Raw genomic sequence first — 18,599 nt, forward strand, 5'->3', positions numbered from 1 at the left:
CCTTTACTGTTCCAAGAATTATAATCAACCCCCAAAGTTTCAGATGCTTTTCGAACTGAAATCTCTTTTATCAGATCCGAAATCAGAGAGCAACGAGTCCACCTACCCTTAGCAGTTGCGAAGAAACGGAAAACACTGAATATACTTATGAAAGGCATTTTTGGTTATTGTTTTAATGAATCATCAATCAGTAACATTCACTATCATGCCATTACCTTTTTTTTCAGAAAAAAGATTACCTTTTTTTTTATTTGTAGCTATAGATGCAATGTAACCTTTAAACTATTGCATACAAACACCTTCCCCATGTGCCATTTATTTAATTTAAGTAAAGTTAGGTTATCCTTGAACCCTGAAGGTAGTTATTTTGAGTAGTTTTAAGATGAGGGAGTACAACTATGAAACATATTGATACTCTATTCCATTAATTGGATGGAAGTCATATGAATTGCAGGCAGCTGTTTTGTGAGTATTTAAAATCTATTATATATACAATAGAACAAATGGGGGTTGGGTGAGACAATTTATTCAATGTAAAATGACAAGTTTAACCCTTATCCTATTTATTATTTTGTATTTAATATCCATTAATAGCTAATCTTCATTAATGCATATTAATTATTTTGTAATTAATAACTATATATATACACACACTTACATATATATGCATACATATGTTACTTTCAATTATATATATCATTTAAAAAGTTATTAATAAAATTAAGAATTAGATATCTCAGATATTTATTAATATAAACATGATTAAATTACATCAAATTTTTTAATAACATGTATCATATTAATCATGGTTTAAGTAGCTGACAAAAAAAACATCACTCACTAATTTTAGAGTACACTTGCAAAACATTATATTTTTTAAAACTGTTTGAAATTTAATACGATTATTTATGACATATTATGAGCAGTGTTCCAGAAATCGCTAGGTGTGCCAGGGCGGTGAGGGTACCTTCGAGAGATTAATCGGCAAGTTGGAGATTAATCGGACCGATTAATCGGAAGAATATAAATATTATTTTTAATTTTTATAATTATATAATGACCAATATGTCAAATATTTGTTTGAAAAAAAATTAGAATGGTATTGAACAATATTTACACATTTGACATGCGTTATGTACTAATTATTGAGTTTACAATATTAACTATATTCTAATTCACACTTTTAAATTAATTATAATATGTTATTTTTATATTTTAAGTGAGAAAATAAATATATTAGATTACTTGTTATTTCTTACAAATACTTTATATTAGAAATTGACATGATATTGTGTGAAATTATGAAATTAATGAATTAAAATTATAAAAACGTAAAAAATAAATTAATTATTTTCCGCCTAGACTGCCTAGGACCGATTTTTGACCGCCTAACCCGCCTAATCCCGATTTTAACCCGATTTTTTGAAAAAACGCCTAAATCACCGCCTAGATCCGAGTCGGGGCGTTTTACCACCGCCTAGCGCCTAGGCGCCACCTAGGCGGCCGCCTAGACCGATTTTTAGAACACTGATTATTATGAGTATCAAATTCTTACTTACAAAATAGACAATAACATAATCACATTTAAAACATCATGCACGTATAATACATGAAATTCTTATCAATACAACATAAAAAATATTTTTTTGCAGATCAAATTATATATTGCTACGTCGATAGTATATAGTCACATATACACTATGCATGTGTGTTACACGAAATTACCACCAATACAACACAAAATACAAAAAACATATTATGGAGTATCAAACAAGTCGACAATAAAATAATTGCCATTGGGAACTTCTTTGAATACAACACATAAAAAATAAGATTGGTAACCGCCAATATTTATCACTAATTTAAAATTTTAAATATCCCAAAAAGATACTGAAATTAATAAAAAATATTGTAATATTTTAGAACATGCCCGTGTCTCGCACGGGCTACAGAGCTAGTTATTTTAGAAGTTTCAAAATTTTCTTTGTTAAGATTTTAAGTTAGGTAAAGAACTGTTTCTTATGCTGTATCTATGCAGATCTTGGCCTCATGTCTGGTCATAATTATATTGGAAGGAAAACTAAAAGCAAGAATGTATCTATCACTCTCGGGAAAGGAATAGATAACATGTGACATTTATTTTCCTATCTTTTCAGGGTTTCAAGTGGAAAGGCGAGAGGTAATCAAGTTACAAAACTTGTTGAAGTTCAAAGCTTAGAAATCTACTGTAGGACTTTCCTAGGAACTCCTGATGGAACAAGGATTGGCAGTGATGGAACTGAGTTTGTTGACAATAGAAAGTACCTACACGAGGGACATATAAATGTCTTGGCTCCGGTTGATCTATCAGTGTCCCTTTTGGTACGTATTTATGTTACTAGAATCTTAATATCATGAACTGCTATTTTAGCCAATAAACTGCTAAAATTGTGAGATAAATATTATGTAATATTATTATACTTCTCATTTTAATTGAAAATATAAATTTGTTAATCAGAATCGATTTTTTTAGTTATATCTATATCTATTTTACATATCAGCATGCGTGCCAAAACTCAAAACGATTACAATATGGAACATAGTATTCTTTTACCAATGTGAAGGGTAGCTTAACATTGTGTAGCCACACTAGCCAGTTTTTTTTTGAAAAGAAGATTGTTTTGAAGGACATCTGTACGGATCTCTTTTATTTGGGTGTTAATTGCTCAATTTTAACTGACTAATTGAATCTAGAGATCCAGCCTTGAAAGTAATTGCTGTACATGGTTATGGAGTCGTCAGACTAAGTTTAGGGTCTAGTTTTGTTTTCTATGGGGAGCTCGGTCAGCTATTCGGCTTGTCATGGAAGCAGTCAACTAGTCCGCTTATCCTGTAACTAGACGGTTTCGGCTTAGCGACTGATAGCTTGACGGTTTGGGTCAGTGACCGAGTAAAACCCCTTCTAGATGGAATCAAAAATTGCAAAAAATAACCCAAATTGAATGAACTAGAGAACCGTACATGCTTCTTGAATCCCCACTTGTTAGAACGGAAGAGAGAAGAGAAAGAAGCAGTTATATATGTAAACTTATTTTTAAACTATTTTTAATTGTTTCCCCATATCATATGTTTTTGGTCAAACTTCACACTTGTAAGATTTGTTTTATATCAAATTAAATACTTACATAAACTATTGAATTGTTTTAAATCAAAACCGTTTCTTATTTGACTCATTTACTTATATACACTTATGTACATTGACATTGACATATCCACTGACTTGTGGCATTGTAAAAATGACTGGTATTGCTTCGAACATAAAAAGTTTTACACTTAATCTACACTTGATGCGAAAATGATCCTTGACAATGAGGTATCTGACAAATATGATTTATTTTTGTTTTACTTGTCGGCTAGCAGTACCATGTCAACTGACTCGACTTACTCTTGTAAATAAATTATTTTCCCTTTGCATTTTTCATAAATTGTAAATATTGGAAATACATTTAGGTTCATGTGTTACTCTGTTCCAAAATCTTGTAGCTATTCGTCATCTTCAGTAGTCGGTGTATTTCTGTGCACAAAGATTTTTGTTTTTTTAATCTTTTCATGCTACGTTTCTGCCTTGAGAGTCAGTTTTGTGTGTACATCTTTGTTGTTGATGTGTGTAGATATGGAAGATGTACGTATGTACGATATAGTCCTGTTTGATTTGTTTTCTCATCTTCAAATTAAAGCAAAGAAATCCACCTTTAATCTTTATTCTTGAGAATACTAAGGCTATGTTTGTTTGTTTTAGGAATAAATTGATGATGTAAACGAGAATAAGGCGTCTTTCTGTTTAGACCCCTGTGACATTTTTTCTTAGTTTACAAGTTTGAGAGGATTAAGTATGAGATAGGATGATGACCTTTAAAATCATGAATTTATGATGTTTTTGTAAATTGGATTATGTTTATAACCTTTATCCCCTGTTTTTTTTTGTAAAATTAGCACAAGGTTATGATTCAGGGATTTGCTAGGATTTAATAAGAACTATAGTAGGGATGAATGTTTGAGCGAAGGAGGGATATAATTATCCTTTTGAATTTAATCCTTTAACAAAACTTTGCAACAATGGGATTGGACTATCTGAAGGACCATTAGTCCAAGGATTGTAATGGTGGGACTATATTGTCGGGATACTAATTTTTAGACTATAGTTGTCAGGGATAGGCAATTGTGTGTATTAATAGGAGCATATATTAGTAAGGGCACTATTAAAATATGTTAAGAAAGGGGTATCATAGTACTTCTCCTGTGTAAGTTGTAGTATAAATAGTATCGAGGGTTTGTAATTTTGTTTTGTTGAATCTATTATCAGAACATGGAAATTCTTTTCCACCACTTCTCTCTCTCTAAAAATCAGCAATCTGTAGCTGTTTCTCTTTCATTTCTAGTTTAATTCTCTATACCTCTACTTGTTTTACTCTTCGCTATTATCAAAAACACCAAAAACATTATAAAACTAAGAAAACTCAAAACCAGAAACTCTCGTTCCTGACAATAGTCACTTCAAACAAATATATCCCAAGTGAAGTATGTTTGATGTAGGATGAGGTTTGGCGAATCTCCCTTGAATAAAAATCTCTACTTGTTTTACTCTTCTCTATTATCAAAAACACCAAAAACAATATAAAGCTAAGAAAACTCAAAATCAGAAACCCTAGATCCTGACAATAGTCCCTTCAAACAAATATATCCCAGGTGAAGTATGTTTGATGTAGGATGAGGTTTGGCGAATCTCCCTTGAATAAACATCGACAATGAGAACACAAAAGAAATATCAGACACAATGTTATGCTGGGATTCGCGAAGAGCAGATCTAATAAGATGATAGTAATTCCTTATGTTGGAGGAAGATTGATATTGATATTGTGGAAACTGGAAGTAATTTCTTATAACTATCTGGATTCCTAAAGATAATTAAAGCCATAAAAATTCCATTGCATATCTTATGTTCAGAATTTTACTAGTGCTATAATATAGACATTATAATTTTGCTATTGACAGGATGCTATGTTAGTAGCCTAATGCTAAAAGTATACATAAGCTTACATACTCATATCAGATGTAGCCAATAAGTTCTTTTTGCTGATTATGTAGCCCATGATTTTCTCTATATGTATGTGTAATTATGTATATATTTTAGGTGAACAGACCCGGAAAGCTCGAGAGTGATGCTCCACAATATTCCATCGATTTCAACCTAACTAGTTTGGTTAGTTTATACTGAACTAGAGTTTTCACATAAATATGTAAGTTTCAGATTAATTGTTACTCACGTGCTCAATTTATTTAGGTCATTTCCCTGGATGAGATGCAGTTGCAAGAAATATTGAATCTCTATGATTATTTAAGCACTTGTCGTTTGAGAGAGAGGTAATACAACAAAGGGAGCATAACTCTCATACATGCATACATACATCAGACTAGTTCTTACACTAGGGTTATTGGTGTCATCATCATGCGAATTAGTTTTTTAACTTGTTTTTTATATCGGAATGCCAATTTGCAATTATGTAGCGAAACTTGTTTTTTTGGGTAAAGTCACATGAATCTTTAATTATATGGGGTTGTTTTCTCTATTGATGAACGGACAGACCCAAATTCCTTGCTATTACCACTGCTCAAGCATTCCGGCTTTTGATTTGTACGGGCTTTGTTGAGATTTTTTTTGTTTGAAACTTTTTATTACACCAGTAGTAGTATACAAAAGAAATATAATTTAGTTTTTCCTTAATTATGATTAGTTTCACCATATAAAGTATATTCTTACTACCAGATCCTTGAGGACGTCAGTTTTGAAGCCATACATGAAGGCATATATGTTTCGGTAAAAACCTTGATATGCTTATCGGTTGGTCTTATAAATAAACTAAGTTTGGTTCATTTATGATATAAAATTTGTTAAGTATCGAATTTAATGCTATAGCCTCCCTTGAGCACCAAGCTATGACTATATGAAAATAATTATGTAATTTTAATTTATTGAGTGAAACTGGTTAGGTATGTAAATAAATTTGTTTGTCAATGTCACGATAGAGCTTTGCTGGTACTGCGCAGGTGTGCGTGCAATCTTCCCTCTATCTTTGTGATCTTGAATGATGCAATTTTCGGCTTTCACTGAAAACTATCCTTTTTTTTTTCTTGGCTTCTATCATCTTTTTTCTTTTAATGCAGTATATTCTGAAAACAGTTTTACTTGCTTGATAAATAGCTTTTTAGTTTTATGACATATTGACCACTGTGGAAGGAATGACAAGCACCAGTGATATGTTATACTTACATTCATTTCTAAGGTATCACTGTTGGCTATTTATGATGTAGGTATGGGCAATATCGACCCTGGGCTAGTCCTTTATCTAAGAAACTCGAGGGCTGGCAAATATTGTGGTGGCAGTATGCTCAACAGTCTGTGTTATCAGATGTTTGTAAAAGATTGAGGAAAACATCATGGAAGTACCTTGGTGAACGGCTGTAAGTTTGTTGTTAATTGGAAAATAAGTTTCTTTACCTGCTCCACAAAGGGAAGGCATCATTATCTGTTATTTAGCTATCACATTAGCCACAATTTTTTTTACTTTGAGTAATAATTGATGAATAATGTCACAGGACATGTTATAGTATATTGTGGAGAGTTTTCTCTTTTAGCTTGTTGCAGAGTCTATTTGAAATGTACATTATGAAGTTTTGATATTGACAATATAATCCTTGTTATGGAGAGCATCATTTAGTGTGAACTTTCGTCTTGCAGAAGTCAAGAATAATATATATGCACTTTATCTTAACGCAACACTAAGAGACTTCTACATTCTGAATGTTCTTGCAGAAACAAATAAAGAGTATGTAAAAGATAAGTGTGTCTTTAGTCACAGCTTGTGCTCTCCTGATTTTTCCCAGAGCTATTTAATAATGAGTTACTTATGTGTCAATCCCTTTTTGTCATATTAACAGAACGGTTTCCCGATTTCCTTTTGAAATATGCAAATATAGATTTTTAAGATAACATTATTAGATTTTAGCACCATTTTTAAGAAGACAATGCAAAGATTTTTAAAATAGTTAAAATATAAGTTCACAACAAATCTAATGTTTGTTAATAGGCCTCTCAGCTTTGCTATCCAAACAGAGTTCGGCATATTTAGGATCAGAGATCACAAAAAATCCTTCGCTTAAGGTGATTCTTGGTGATCAAATACAACTCATAAGTAGTCTACAGACATGCATTTCGCTTGTTATTGTAATAGAATTGATTGCGTTTTTTTTTGTTTCTGTTTAATATCGCAAGCACATTGTTCAAACCCTTAATTTTAGTTTCACATGAACAGAAGCCGTCGTCACAAGTATGTGAAACTGTACAAAACAAAATTGGAATGTCTTCGACAAGAACTGGTGAGGCTCTTAACCTACTATACAGAGAAGCTTATGTATCTTGTGGATTACTTCTTTTTCGGAATAATATATCCTGTTGTATTGTTTATTAAACAATTTTCCTAGTCCTAGCTTCAATCTAATATTTCGAAGAAAGTAAATGAAGTGATTATGATAGCAAATTCAAACATATAGGAAATGTAAGACTTCACAAAAATTCTTTTGCAAAAATAAGTACTCTCTCCTACATGGATCCGAAGAACAGAATCATGTGAGAGGCCAATGAACAATTAAATCATAATCTCAGAAAAATAACTTACTGTATAAATGACCAAAAAATGAATTGGAAATTGTTGAAGCATTCGTTCTTGTAGAAATCAATGTTGTCTCAGCTTTAAGTAAGTTTGTGAGTTTTTGTAATAGTTATTCACCTGTTACACCTGCTTTGCACTTTGCTTTGTATATTCCTGATGGAGTCATTTTCTACTCTCTGGTCGATACTTGTGCTGTTTTTGGTTGGAGGGAATGGAAGAAAAAATGTGAACAAATTAAAGGTGGAAGAGAAGGATGTAAAAAAGATTGTACCTTTTCCTTAACGAGGTCTAAGAAGAGAATGAGTAGGGTGGGATACTGAGCATTCCTCTTAATTGGTGGTGTTGAGCTCTGTTTTAAATTGGTAGATATAGTATAGTGGAAAGAATGAATCAAATTTTAGATACGAAAAAATGATACCAATTGCAGTCCATTCCCACCCATTCTCTTTCCTTCTAGCGAGCAGAGAGCATTATAATATTGAGAAAAATGCCCCTAAGTACGTACTTAGGGGAGTTACATGTGTGCATAATGTCTTTTATTGATAGAATTAGAAATTTTTTAATCAATTTGTGTAGTTACAGATATTCCCCTCGTGTATTAACATTAAAAAGTCTTCGTACTCACCTAATTTAGTTGGGTTCGTACTTAGGAGCATCAAGCTCTATAATATTTTAGTGTACTGAATAGTATTCTTGTAGAAGTTCTTCCGTCATTAGAACAGAATATCCTGCTACTTTATGTTTTCAGAGGCTATAGACACTTCTAAACCTAAGTTGGCATGATGCCTTTTCTTGAGTTCTGTTTGTTGTTTGACTTTGCTATTGCTGTAGCCTGTAATGTTTTAGATTGAGAAGACCACTGAAATGCTTTCTTCTATTATATCCACAAGCGAAATTGTTATTGTTATAATATTTTTACTTTGGGTTCTGCGTTATATAATCGTTAGAGGTCCACAGATAGAGTACTACTTCTTTTGATTTATTTCAGTTTTTTAAATCAAATAAATGTAGTTCAAGGTAAAGCTCTTAGATATTTATACATGTTTTTTATGTTGATTGGTTTCAATCTGTTATTCACTAACTTCTTTATGTGTCAGCTGCTTGATGATGATGTTCTTTGGGAGTTGGAGCAGATTGAGAAAGAGGCAGATTTAGATGAAATCTTAGATTATAGATCTGTTGCAGAATGTGAGATTGAGGTTTGATCACTGCGATATATATCATGCAGCTAGTTAATTAACTTCATAATGTATATTATTACGATATTCTGTTTTCCATTTGTTTAATTGCAAATCATTTTTGTTTTCAGTGGCCATTTATTTTTTCCATGGCCGCTGCTAAGTGGTTGAGTTTATTTTTGTAGGAAAATCTACAAGAGTCTCCTTCTAGTTTTCGAGCTACTGGTCCTAATGCTGTCGACTTTGCTGCTGATAATTCAGTAGAAGACGAGCACTCATCTAGTAAGCCACGTGGATGGTTAAACTGGCTATCACGTGGCATGCTCGGTGCTGGAGGAACAGATGATTCTAGTCAGTTTTCTGGTGTTGTTTCAGATGAAGTTATTAAGGTAAGTATTAAGTTATATCAGTATTGAACATCATCTATTTTCCCCAGATATATTAATACCCTATTTATTTGTGCAGGATATCTACGAGGCAACAAAATTTTATTCAGTACCTGCTTTGAGTGGGGAGACAGCTTCAGATGAAATCTATCTATCTTCAATGAAGTTCAACATTCATCAGATTACTGCAACACTAAGGAGCATGTATGAAATTCTTTGTCTTACATATTGTAGATACTAGCTAATGATTAGTCATTGTACAGTACATTTTCTGTATATGTTATTATATTTGTCATCAGTGTATCCATATTCTGTATGGTTGTATTCCAAGTAAAAGTGAAAGGTTTTTAAAGGTTCATATATTTCTAGTGTTTTATCTTCGAGGCTCAGATTGTTTGCTTATATTTCTGTTTATGAGGATATCTGGCACGATATTCTAATGCTCTTTATGCTTAGGTCTCTTTCCCCCTCCCCCTTGCTCCTTCTCCCTCTCTTAAGACGTGGTGTATGAATTAGGATCATGCATCGCTCAGTTATCAATACTGTGTTAGTTTGATAAATTGAAACACATTATACATGTCGGAAATGTGTTACCTGTACAATTAGCTCTTCGTTGACCTGAAAAATTAGTTAACTCATATGCAAAAGTCAGTATAATTACTTTCAAGCCTTGATACAATTTAACTTTTGACCTCTGGTTGGAGATTAGCAATACTTACAATCCTACCTTGCTTAAATATGCAGGAAACCTGATCGTCCTATTGCTGATTTGCTTTTTGAAGGGGTTTTTATTGAATGCAAGATGTGGGAGAAATCTGCAGTAATTACTTCCACAATCAAATCCGCTAAAATAGTTAATCCATCAAGCAAGCAAGTCATATTAGTTATAAGAAGGGTATGTATACAATTTAAGTCGTTTTTTGTTTTGTGATTAAACTCACTATGTTGTGCTATTAATTTAGTTATGAGTTTCTCTATCTTAACAATGCAACACCCTAGAAAGATTGCAATTGTTTGTATAACAAAATTGCACTGGCTTAAAGCATCCCTATCTAGTGTTATTTCAAAGTTTTGTAGCAGTATGATTGAAGCTAGTACTCTCAGCGTTCAAATTTTGATATAATTGCTCTTAGATGCCTAGAGGTACTACTGCATTTTCAAAATCTACAAATTGTTATTATTCTATCGCATATGATTAACATTAATACGTGGTTCTAGTTCTAATTACTTATTGCATCCTAATTGTACTCCATTTGTCATTAGCCAACTGTTGATTTAGCTATCTAAGGAACTTAGTGGTGGATTATTTTTCTCCTGTAAACTGAACAAGTACCTTTACGTTTTGTGTGGGTAACTTATCAATATCAGTGAATATTATATCCTTCATCTTGGTACAACCTTTCCCTTTGTTCTTGGATGAAATTTCATAGATTAATAAGTGTCATTAATTATCAATTATCCCGAGCAATGTTTATAGGATGTACATCTACAGGTCCCTGTTCGGCTGGGTCGAATATCAAGACTTATATATGGCTAAGATAATTAAAATTGGTACTCGTTTACATTCATGCATTCATTGCTAACGCTAGTATGTGGTTAAGCCTAGTATAACGTCTCATAGCTTTATCACTATGATTTTATGATTTATCAGTGTTTTCTTGATGTAGCTTTGTGCTTGCTCCCCACATTTTATTAGAAATATGTGTAAGCTTTGGGTTTCTGTGAGCAACAGGACTTGTTTCTGGTCCATATTAGCAGTTATGTTTACTCATGTACAAACCACATGAAGATACCCAATTTATCCCATTTGGAGGTAGGATACTAGGAGGGCAGATGTATACGGTCCCCTTAGCTAGAGTTAGTTCCTTTGAAACACCCTTGGGAAAAAAATGTTAAAATCTCAAAAAATGTTATTAGAAAATAAAGACACGACAATTACACAAACCGTACAATAGAATGGAAGTATGTACTCAAATCAGCATTTGCGCCTAAAACTGCACACTGCTATTTAATAATTTGGATTACATATGCTATAAAATTCTAGTACTTTGATGCGGCGTCTACAAGTTTTTAAGAAAATCATGATTAGGCTTAATTGCTCATCTTTTATAGCGGGCCTCTCTTTTTCACCGCCTCGTCCAAAACACATTCGACTCTGCTCAAGTTCCATTGTCAGTCTTTTGCAGACATGGTCAAAATACAAGAATATTCACTTCCTTTAGCTTGCATTAGGTGCGATCCTACTGTGGGAAAGATATCATTTGATGTTCTTTCCGCATGTTACACAACATTCTAATCTCTGCATGTGCCTCTTGATTGCCTAACTCTTAGTACTCACAAATACCTTATTGTTAGAGATGATGTAAGCAACATGATGTCAGCATGCTTATGTTATTAGACAGGTTTTACTATTCCAATATTGGGGACCAAGTTTTACTCCCTATATAAGGAGAGCAGCCCCCCTCATTGTAATTACAACCAATATTAATATATACATAACCAATATTAATATATACATAGTTCCTGAGTTTCTCTTCTTCAACATATATCACTACATACACTACTGCTCTTCTTTCCTTTCTCTCCTTCCCTTATCACATACACACACAGCTGATATACACAATCTGAGATAGTATCAGAGCACGGTAAGTCGGTAACTAAGTAAATGGCCAGATTATATCAATCCATAACATCTGCTTCAGTTCTTTAAGAAGAACGAAGTCAGGCCAACCTTTTTTCTGAAACTCCCAGTTTTTTTTATTTAAAAAAACTCGATTAAACCAAGTCCAGACACATACCAATTGAAGAAGATTACCGGACAACCTCACTGTTTTCTTCCGGTTCAAAAGCTCAGGTACGCGCTGCCACGCTCCGACCTATGCGCCATTGACGCCTACCATACGCCTCACGCGCCGGCGCGTGGGATTAATTCTGGCCACTTTCTGGCAGGTTGTCTCCAGGGAAAGCTATTACTCAGACCAATTCGAATCTATACGTGGTACACTCTTTCGAATCTGAGAAACTCTCATTTATATCTTTCCACTATTTACTCAATCTGCATTACTACTATATGTTCTGCTTTTTAATTTATTAAAACAGATTACACTTCATATATATCGTTAGTTAAGGCTCGACTTTATATAATGGGTGTGTCATTTGAATCATTAAAATGGCAGAAGTTGTAAATGTGTCGGCCACTAGTGACAACACTGTTGTAAGCAACAGTGAGTCCGACTTTCATAATATTCCATACGTGAGTCCTAAATTTGACGGATTTTTTTTTCTTGAATGGACGAAAGCTTGTACAATAGCGTTAAAATCCCACAAATTGATGCAATATATCAATGGGAAAGCCAAGCAACATGAGGAAAGCGATGTAAGTTTTGATGATTGAGATTCTGAAAAAATGCCATGGTCTGTTTAACTCTATGGAGGTACATATTCGCTAGAGCTATATCTTTATTAATACATCTGAAAAGGTGTGGAATTCTCTCGCCCGAACTTATTCTTTCTCCGGATATGTAGACAAACGATTCGAGGTGAACCGAAAGATATTTGCATTGGTTCAAGGAAATCGAACACTTGCGCAATACTACTCAGAGCTTACGTCACCATGGAGCGAGTTGGGACATTACACTATATTTGAGTGCAAACATGTTGAAGATCAAGAAAAATATCAGAAGATGATGACAAAAGAAAGAGTGATGAAATTTCTTGATGGACTGTCAAATGAATATGATTCGATTAAAAATCAACTTATCAGACAGATTCCTTTTCCTACTGTAGAGGATGCATATGGACGTGTCCGGTTAGAGGAAAGTTGAAAGCAAAGTATGACTCCTACGACTTTATCTGATCGATCTGCACTCTTAACGGGAAGTGTTCAACAACGTGTGACAGTAAAACCAAAAAGTTCCAGTGGCTCTACCGGGTGTAAAATTTATTCCTCAGTGTGACTACTGCAACAAGATGTACCACACTCGTGAGAATTGCTTTATCTTGCACCCTCATCTCAGAATCCGGGGAATAGGAGGACACACCCGAGGAAGTTATCGAGGTTTCTCATCTGGAAGAGGCCCGGTCATAGGCACGGGAAGCACTCCCTTTAATGCCCATCATACAGTGTCAGAATGTGAGTCTTCTACAAGAGCAATGACTGCTTCAGCACTAAACATTTTCCGTCAATTGATGTCTCAACTGAACACCACTCCACCTACAGCTCATTCTGTTCATGCAGGTATATCTTGTCACTTAATCTCCGATAAATGTCCTACATCATGGATTATTGATTCTGGAGCATCAGCTGGAAATTCTAGTTTCCTAGTATCATATCACAGTGAAACATGAAATGTTTGTGTTGCTAATGGAGCTCTTGCACCTGTTCATGGACGGGGCACTTCTCTTTGTCTCTCATCATCATTACCATTATCGGATGTTTTGCATGTTCCTTCTTTAACTGCAAACTTATTATCAGTTCATCATATTAATGAAAATCTCAATTGTTCAGTAACATTTTTCCCCCCTCACTGCGTATTTCAGGATCTGGCAACGGGTAAGGTCCTTGGCAGTGGTAAAGTGGTGAATGGTCTTTATGTCATGGAAGGGACTCATATTTCTCCTTTAACAAGTTATCAGGTGTCATCTAAATCTAGTATTGTTTTAGAGTCTTTGTATCAATGGCATAGACGGTGAGGCCATCCATCTTTTGGTGTTCTAACACATCTCTTTCCTAATTTAACAAAGCAATATACTAAGGAAACTGGCCAAACATAAAAGGTCATCTTATCCATCTAGAAATAAAAGAAGTGCTACTCTTTCTTCTACTATTCATACAGATGTTTGGGGTCGATTTCGACATCCTACACATGATGGCTACTGGTGGTTTGTTGTTTTCGTTGATTGTCATTCTTGACTTACTATCTTCTTAAACACAAAAGTGAAGTATTCAGATGTTTTAAATCTTTTCATCACATGCTACAAACACAGTTTAATGCCTTTGTTAAAATTCTTCGAAGAGATAATGGTATCGAGTATGAAGGTCCATTTACATCTTATTTGGATACATGTGGTATTAATCATCAAACCACATGTATTATTCATCTTTGCTCCAGGGGGAGATTAATCGACATAGTATTGATAATGAAGCTACAGAGGAGTCACTTCCATTCATCAATGTACGTAGTCCAAATACAAGCCCAAACACGGATGTACGTAGTCCTAATACAAGCCCAAACACTAGGTCAAACACATCATCATCAAACACTAATCGAAACACTAGTTCAAACACATCATCATCACGTCCACGTGTCTTTAGCGAGTCAGATGATCTAAATAGATTTGACCATCCAGATTTGATAACATTTTCTTGGAGGAAAAATGATGATGCCACCACTTTACCACATCCAGAGATCTCTGACCTCGAGGCAGATCCTACAACTCCTATAATTGAGACTGATAATGGTAACGCTCTTGATCCTACTCTGAATCTCCCTATTGCTATTAGAAAGGGTGTGCGCACTTGTACTAACCATTCTATCTCAAATTTTGTGTCCTATAATGCATTATCTCCTTCATCACTTGCTCTTGTGACATCTTTGTCTAGTGTTTCTGTTCCACGTACTTGGCAGGAGGCTTTGTGTGATCCTAAATGGAAAGCTGCCATGATAGAGGAAATGAATGCATTCAAACATAATGACACTTGGGAGTTAACTACTCTCCCCGCTGGAAGAAAGGTAGTAGGGTGCAGATGGGTGTTTACAGTGAAACAAAAACCTAGTGGGTTGATTGAAAGATTCAAGGTAAGACTTGTGGCAAAAGAGTATACATAAACTTACGGGATTGATTACCAGGAAACTTTTGCCCCAGTAGCGAAATGGCCTCTATCTGAGTCTTAATATCATGTGCTGCAAACCTTGGATGAGAACTCAAACAGTTGGATGTAAAAAATGCATTATTGCATGGAGACCTAAAAGAAGAGGTTTACATGGACATTCCACCTGGCTTTTTTACAGCAGCAACCATTGGAAAAGTATGTAGATTAAAAAAGACTATATATGGATTGAAACAGTCTCCAAGGGTTTGGTTTGGCAAATTTCAGAGAGCTGTAGTCAGATTTAGCTACAAACAGGGCAATTCAGATCACACCATGTTCACGAAAGGAAAAGGTGAAAAGATCGCAGTATTGATTGTGTGTCGATGACATCGTGATCACCGACAATGACACATGTGAGATTGCAGATGTTAAACAGAGACTTTCCTCCGAATTCGAGATGAAGGACTTGGGAAAACTAAGGTATTTACTTGGAATTGAAGTCTCTAGAGGTCCGGGTGGTATTTTTCTTTCACAATGGAAGTATACACTTGACCTGTTAAACGAAACAGGTACGTTGGGATGTAGACCTGCAGATTCTCCTATAGAAGCGAATCATAAGCTTTGTGGAGCAACCGGTGACACTGTTGATAGAACTCAATATCAAAGATTAGTTGGAAGGCTAATCTACCTCTCACACACAAGACCGGATATAGCATATGCAGTGGGAGTTGTAAGTAGATACATGCATGATCCTCGTCAACCCCATTTGGACGCGGTATATATGATACTAAGGTATCTTAAAGCTGCTCCCGGGAAAGGAGTGATGTTTACTAATAACAAACATCTCGGGGTTGAGAGCTATACATATGCAGATTGGGCTGGATGTCTAGATGATAGACGTTCCACATCAGGATATTGTACATCTGTTGGAGGCAATGTAGTTACTTGGCGAAGTAAGAAACAACCAGTGGTTGTGCTATCTAGTAGTGCTGAAGCAGAGTATCGAGTTATGGCTCGAGGTGTACGTGAATTGCTATGGATTAGATTATTTTTAACGGAGTTGGGACTTACATCAGACACACCAATAAAGCTGCATTATGATATCAAATCAGCTATTGCCATTGCACATGACCTAGTTCAACATGATCGAACGAAGCATATTGAGATTGATCGACACTTTATTAAAGAGAATATTAATTATAATGTCATCAATATTCAGTTTGTTAGATCAGAAGATCAACTAGCTGCTGTTTTAACTAAGGGTTGAAGTGGAAAAATGCTTCATCCTCTTATTGGCAAGTTGGACATGAGTGATATATATGCACCAACTTGAGGGGGACTGTTAGAGATGATGTAAGCAACATAAATTCATCAGACAGGGTTTACTATTCCAATCTTGGGGACCAAGTATTACTCCCTATATAAGGAGAGAAGCCCCCTCATTGTAATTACAACCAATATTAATATACACATAGTTCCTGAGTTTCTCTTCTTCAACATATATCACTACATACACTACTGCTCTTCTTTCCTTTATCACATACAGACACAGCTGATATACACAATCTGAGACTTGTAGAACAATTTCATTGGAAGACAAGGTTAAAGCTAGAAATTGTCGAATATGCTTAGTATTGGAGCTATCAGTTTAAAATTGGTACACTAAATTATTGTCATTCATGTTTCGAATGCATGACTGCTTTATTATTATTATTATCGTTAACGGGTTACCGATTTTACTTGTAAAGCTTACAACACTTTGTCGGGTTAAAATGTAAAATTTACCGACTGTAAAATGTGTCTGTTCTCGAATGTCTTAAATGCATTTGACGGTGTAATTACGTGTTAATTGATTTCTTTGTTCCTTCTCAACTAGTTTGAGCATATAATTTTGTTTGCTAAATTTATGACAATTTTCTTCCTTTATACCTATCCGTTTTTAAACTTTTAACAAAATTCCAATTCTCGAACCTTTTTCAGGCCGTTCCTGTCAAACATCTCCCCGAAGTGATGCAAACTGCTGTAAATATTCAAGTTGATTTGTGCCCTCTAAATCATGATAATGAATTCTCTGTTAAGGTATTTTCCTGTTTACTTGTGATCAGTGGCAGTGGAGGATATTCAACTGTTTATGGCTTTCTTTTTATACTGTAAATATTTTGAAATAAGATTGCACATTAAACTGATCTCTTGTATGTTTCTGCTCAGGTTATGCTTCAGTCATTTGAAGTGACCTTTGACTCGGACTTTGTCCTAAGTGTTATGGAGCTGTATCGAATATTACAGTCATTCACATTTCAGCAGGAAAGGGTGAGTTCCTCGATATTAACCCTTGTGACTATTCATCAATAGGAACATACTATATAAAATGTCAACTACTGTTGTTTGTAGTATCTATGGACAATTTTTATTTATGAAGACAGAAATATGATAATTTATTACTCCTTAAATGGATACCTATTACCTTATCTCTGATAGACAGATTTGCATATCACACCCCTTCAAGGACTAAAGTGATTTAGATTTTTTACCACTCAGTTTGGACTTATTCCGCAAATCTGGCAATTGACTGCACCTGAATTTTTTTTCTGTCCTCTGTTCTCCCCTCAAAGTGGGTCAAGGATATCTCTGCAAGCTTGCTTTAGGTTGATATTGTTTCTGGTGCAACCACTTTTTAGTTAATGTACAAGGCAAACAAATTAGTGCTTCTCTGATTGGTAATTTAAGATTAGTTGCTCTTGTCGCAGTAAAGCTTGGCGGGAAGTAGCTAATCATTCTTTTCTTTGTGTTTTTCTTTGTTATGTTGAAGAATACTGAAAGTAGAATTAGTTTCATCATCTCTCTCTCTCTCTGAACTTCTATTTTCCCAGTTTTTGAAGTCTCTGCAGTTTTTGTTTCGTCCTGTCGTTTATAGCCCTGTCAATTGATCGAGTTTGGATAGGATCAATACTAATTCATATTAAACTCCATTGATTTTGGGATCAGATATAATGTCGGAAAAGTTTATAGATCAGTCCATGTCCGATCAACTAGGGTCCGGTTACCACGGGTAACCGGATCGGAGTTCAGACCCATTTTTCTTAAAAGCCCTTACTTAACAAGTACTCTGTGATAGGATTATAATCTTTGTAAGAAATTTATATCAAAAGATTTAAGTCAGACACAAAACATATATTAAATGTTACATCTTTTCTTTTCCTAGATAAGCTGACATAAAAAGAAAGAAGAAAGAGTGATGGAGGAACATCCCCTATCTACTTCAGAACTTAACACTGGTCATTAGATAGCAAGATCACCAAAAACCACTTAATGTAGTATTAAAACCTGGGACTCTGAAGTCTGAACTTGTTTTGTTCATTTTAATACGTGTTTTATATTTTTATGTACTGGAGGTACCACTCTCACCTCTGTGGGAGGTTGAAGTTTCAAGCCTGTCAAGGCAAATTGGTTATCTGTTTCTAACTAACAAGAATAATGGTGGTAGATATCATTCTACTATAACTTATTCTTTTCAGTG

General features: G+C 34.5%; 1 protein-coding gene across 4 annotated transcripts in view; it reads left to right on the top strand.

Annotated features, from left to right (window-relative positions):
- Nucleotides 1-18,599, top strand: part of LOC141707287 (intermembrane lipid transfer protein VPS13) — a 62,032-nt gene that overhangs the window by 12,138 nt on the left and 31,295 nt on the right. For all 4 annotated transcript variants that reach the window (XM_074510360.1, XM_074510361.1, XM_074510363.1 and 1 more), the window contains exons 9-19: nucleotides 2,157-2,361; nucleotides 5,171-5,239; nucleotides 5,321-5,400; nucleotides 6,349-6,498; nucleotides 7,350-7,413; nucleotides 8,804-8,905; nucleotides 9,070-9,273; nucleotides 9,350-9,474; nucleotides 10,015-10,165; nucleotides 17,063-17,161; nucleotides 17,291-17,392. In XM_074510360.1, coding sequence (XP_074366461.1) covers nucleotides 2,157-2,361; nucleotides 5,171-5,239; nucleotides 5,321-5,400; nucleotides 6,349-6,498; nucleotides 7,350-7,413; nucleotides 8,804-8,905; nucleotides 9,070-9,273; nucleotides 9,350-9,474; nucleotides 10,015-10,165; nucleotides 17,063-17,161; nucleotides 17,291-17,392 — 1,351 coding nt within the window. The remainder of the gene's footprint in view (nucleotides 1-2,156; nucleotides 2,362-5,170; nucleotides 5,240-5,320; nucleotides 5,401-6,348; nucleotides 6,499-7,349; nucleotides 7,414-8,803; nucleotides 8,906-9,069; nucleotides 9,274-9,349; nucleotides 9,475-10,014; nucleotides 10,166-17,062; nucleotides 17,162-17,290; nucleotides 17,393-18,599) is intronic.

This window comes from Apium graveolens, chromosome 2, assembly GCF_009905375.1.
Source record: "Apium graveolens cultivar Ventura chromosome 2, ASM990537v1, whole genome shotgun sequence".
Taxonomy (NCBI): Eukaryota; Viridiplantae; Streptophyta; class Magnoliopsida; order Apiales; family Apiaceae; genus Apium; species Apium graveolens.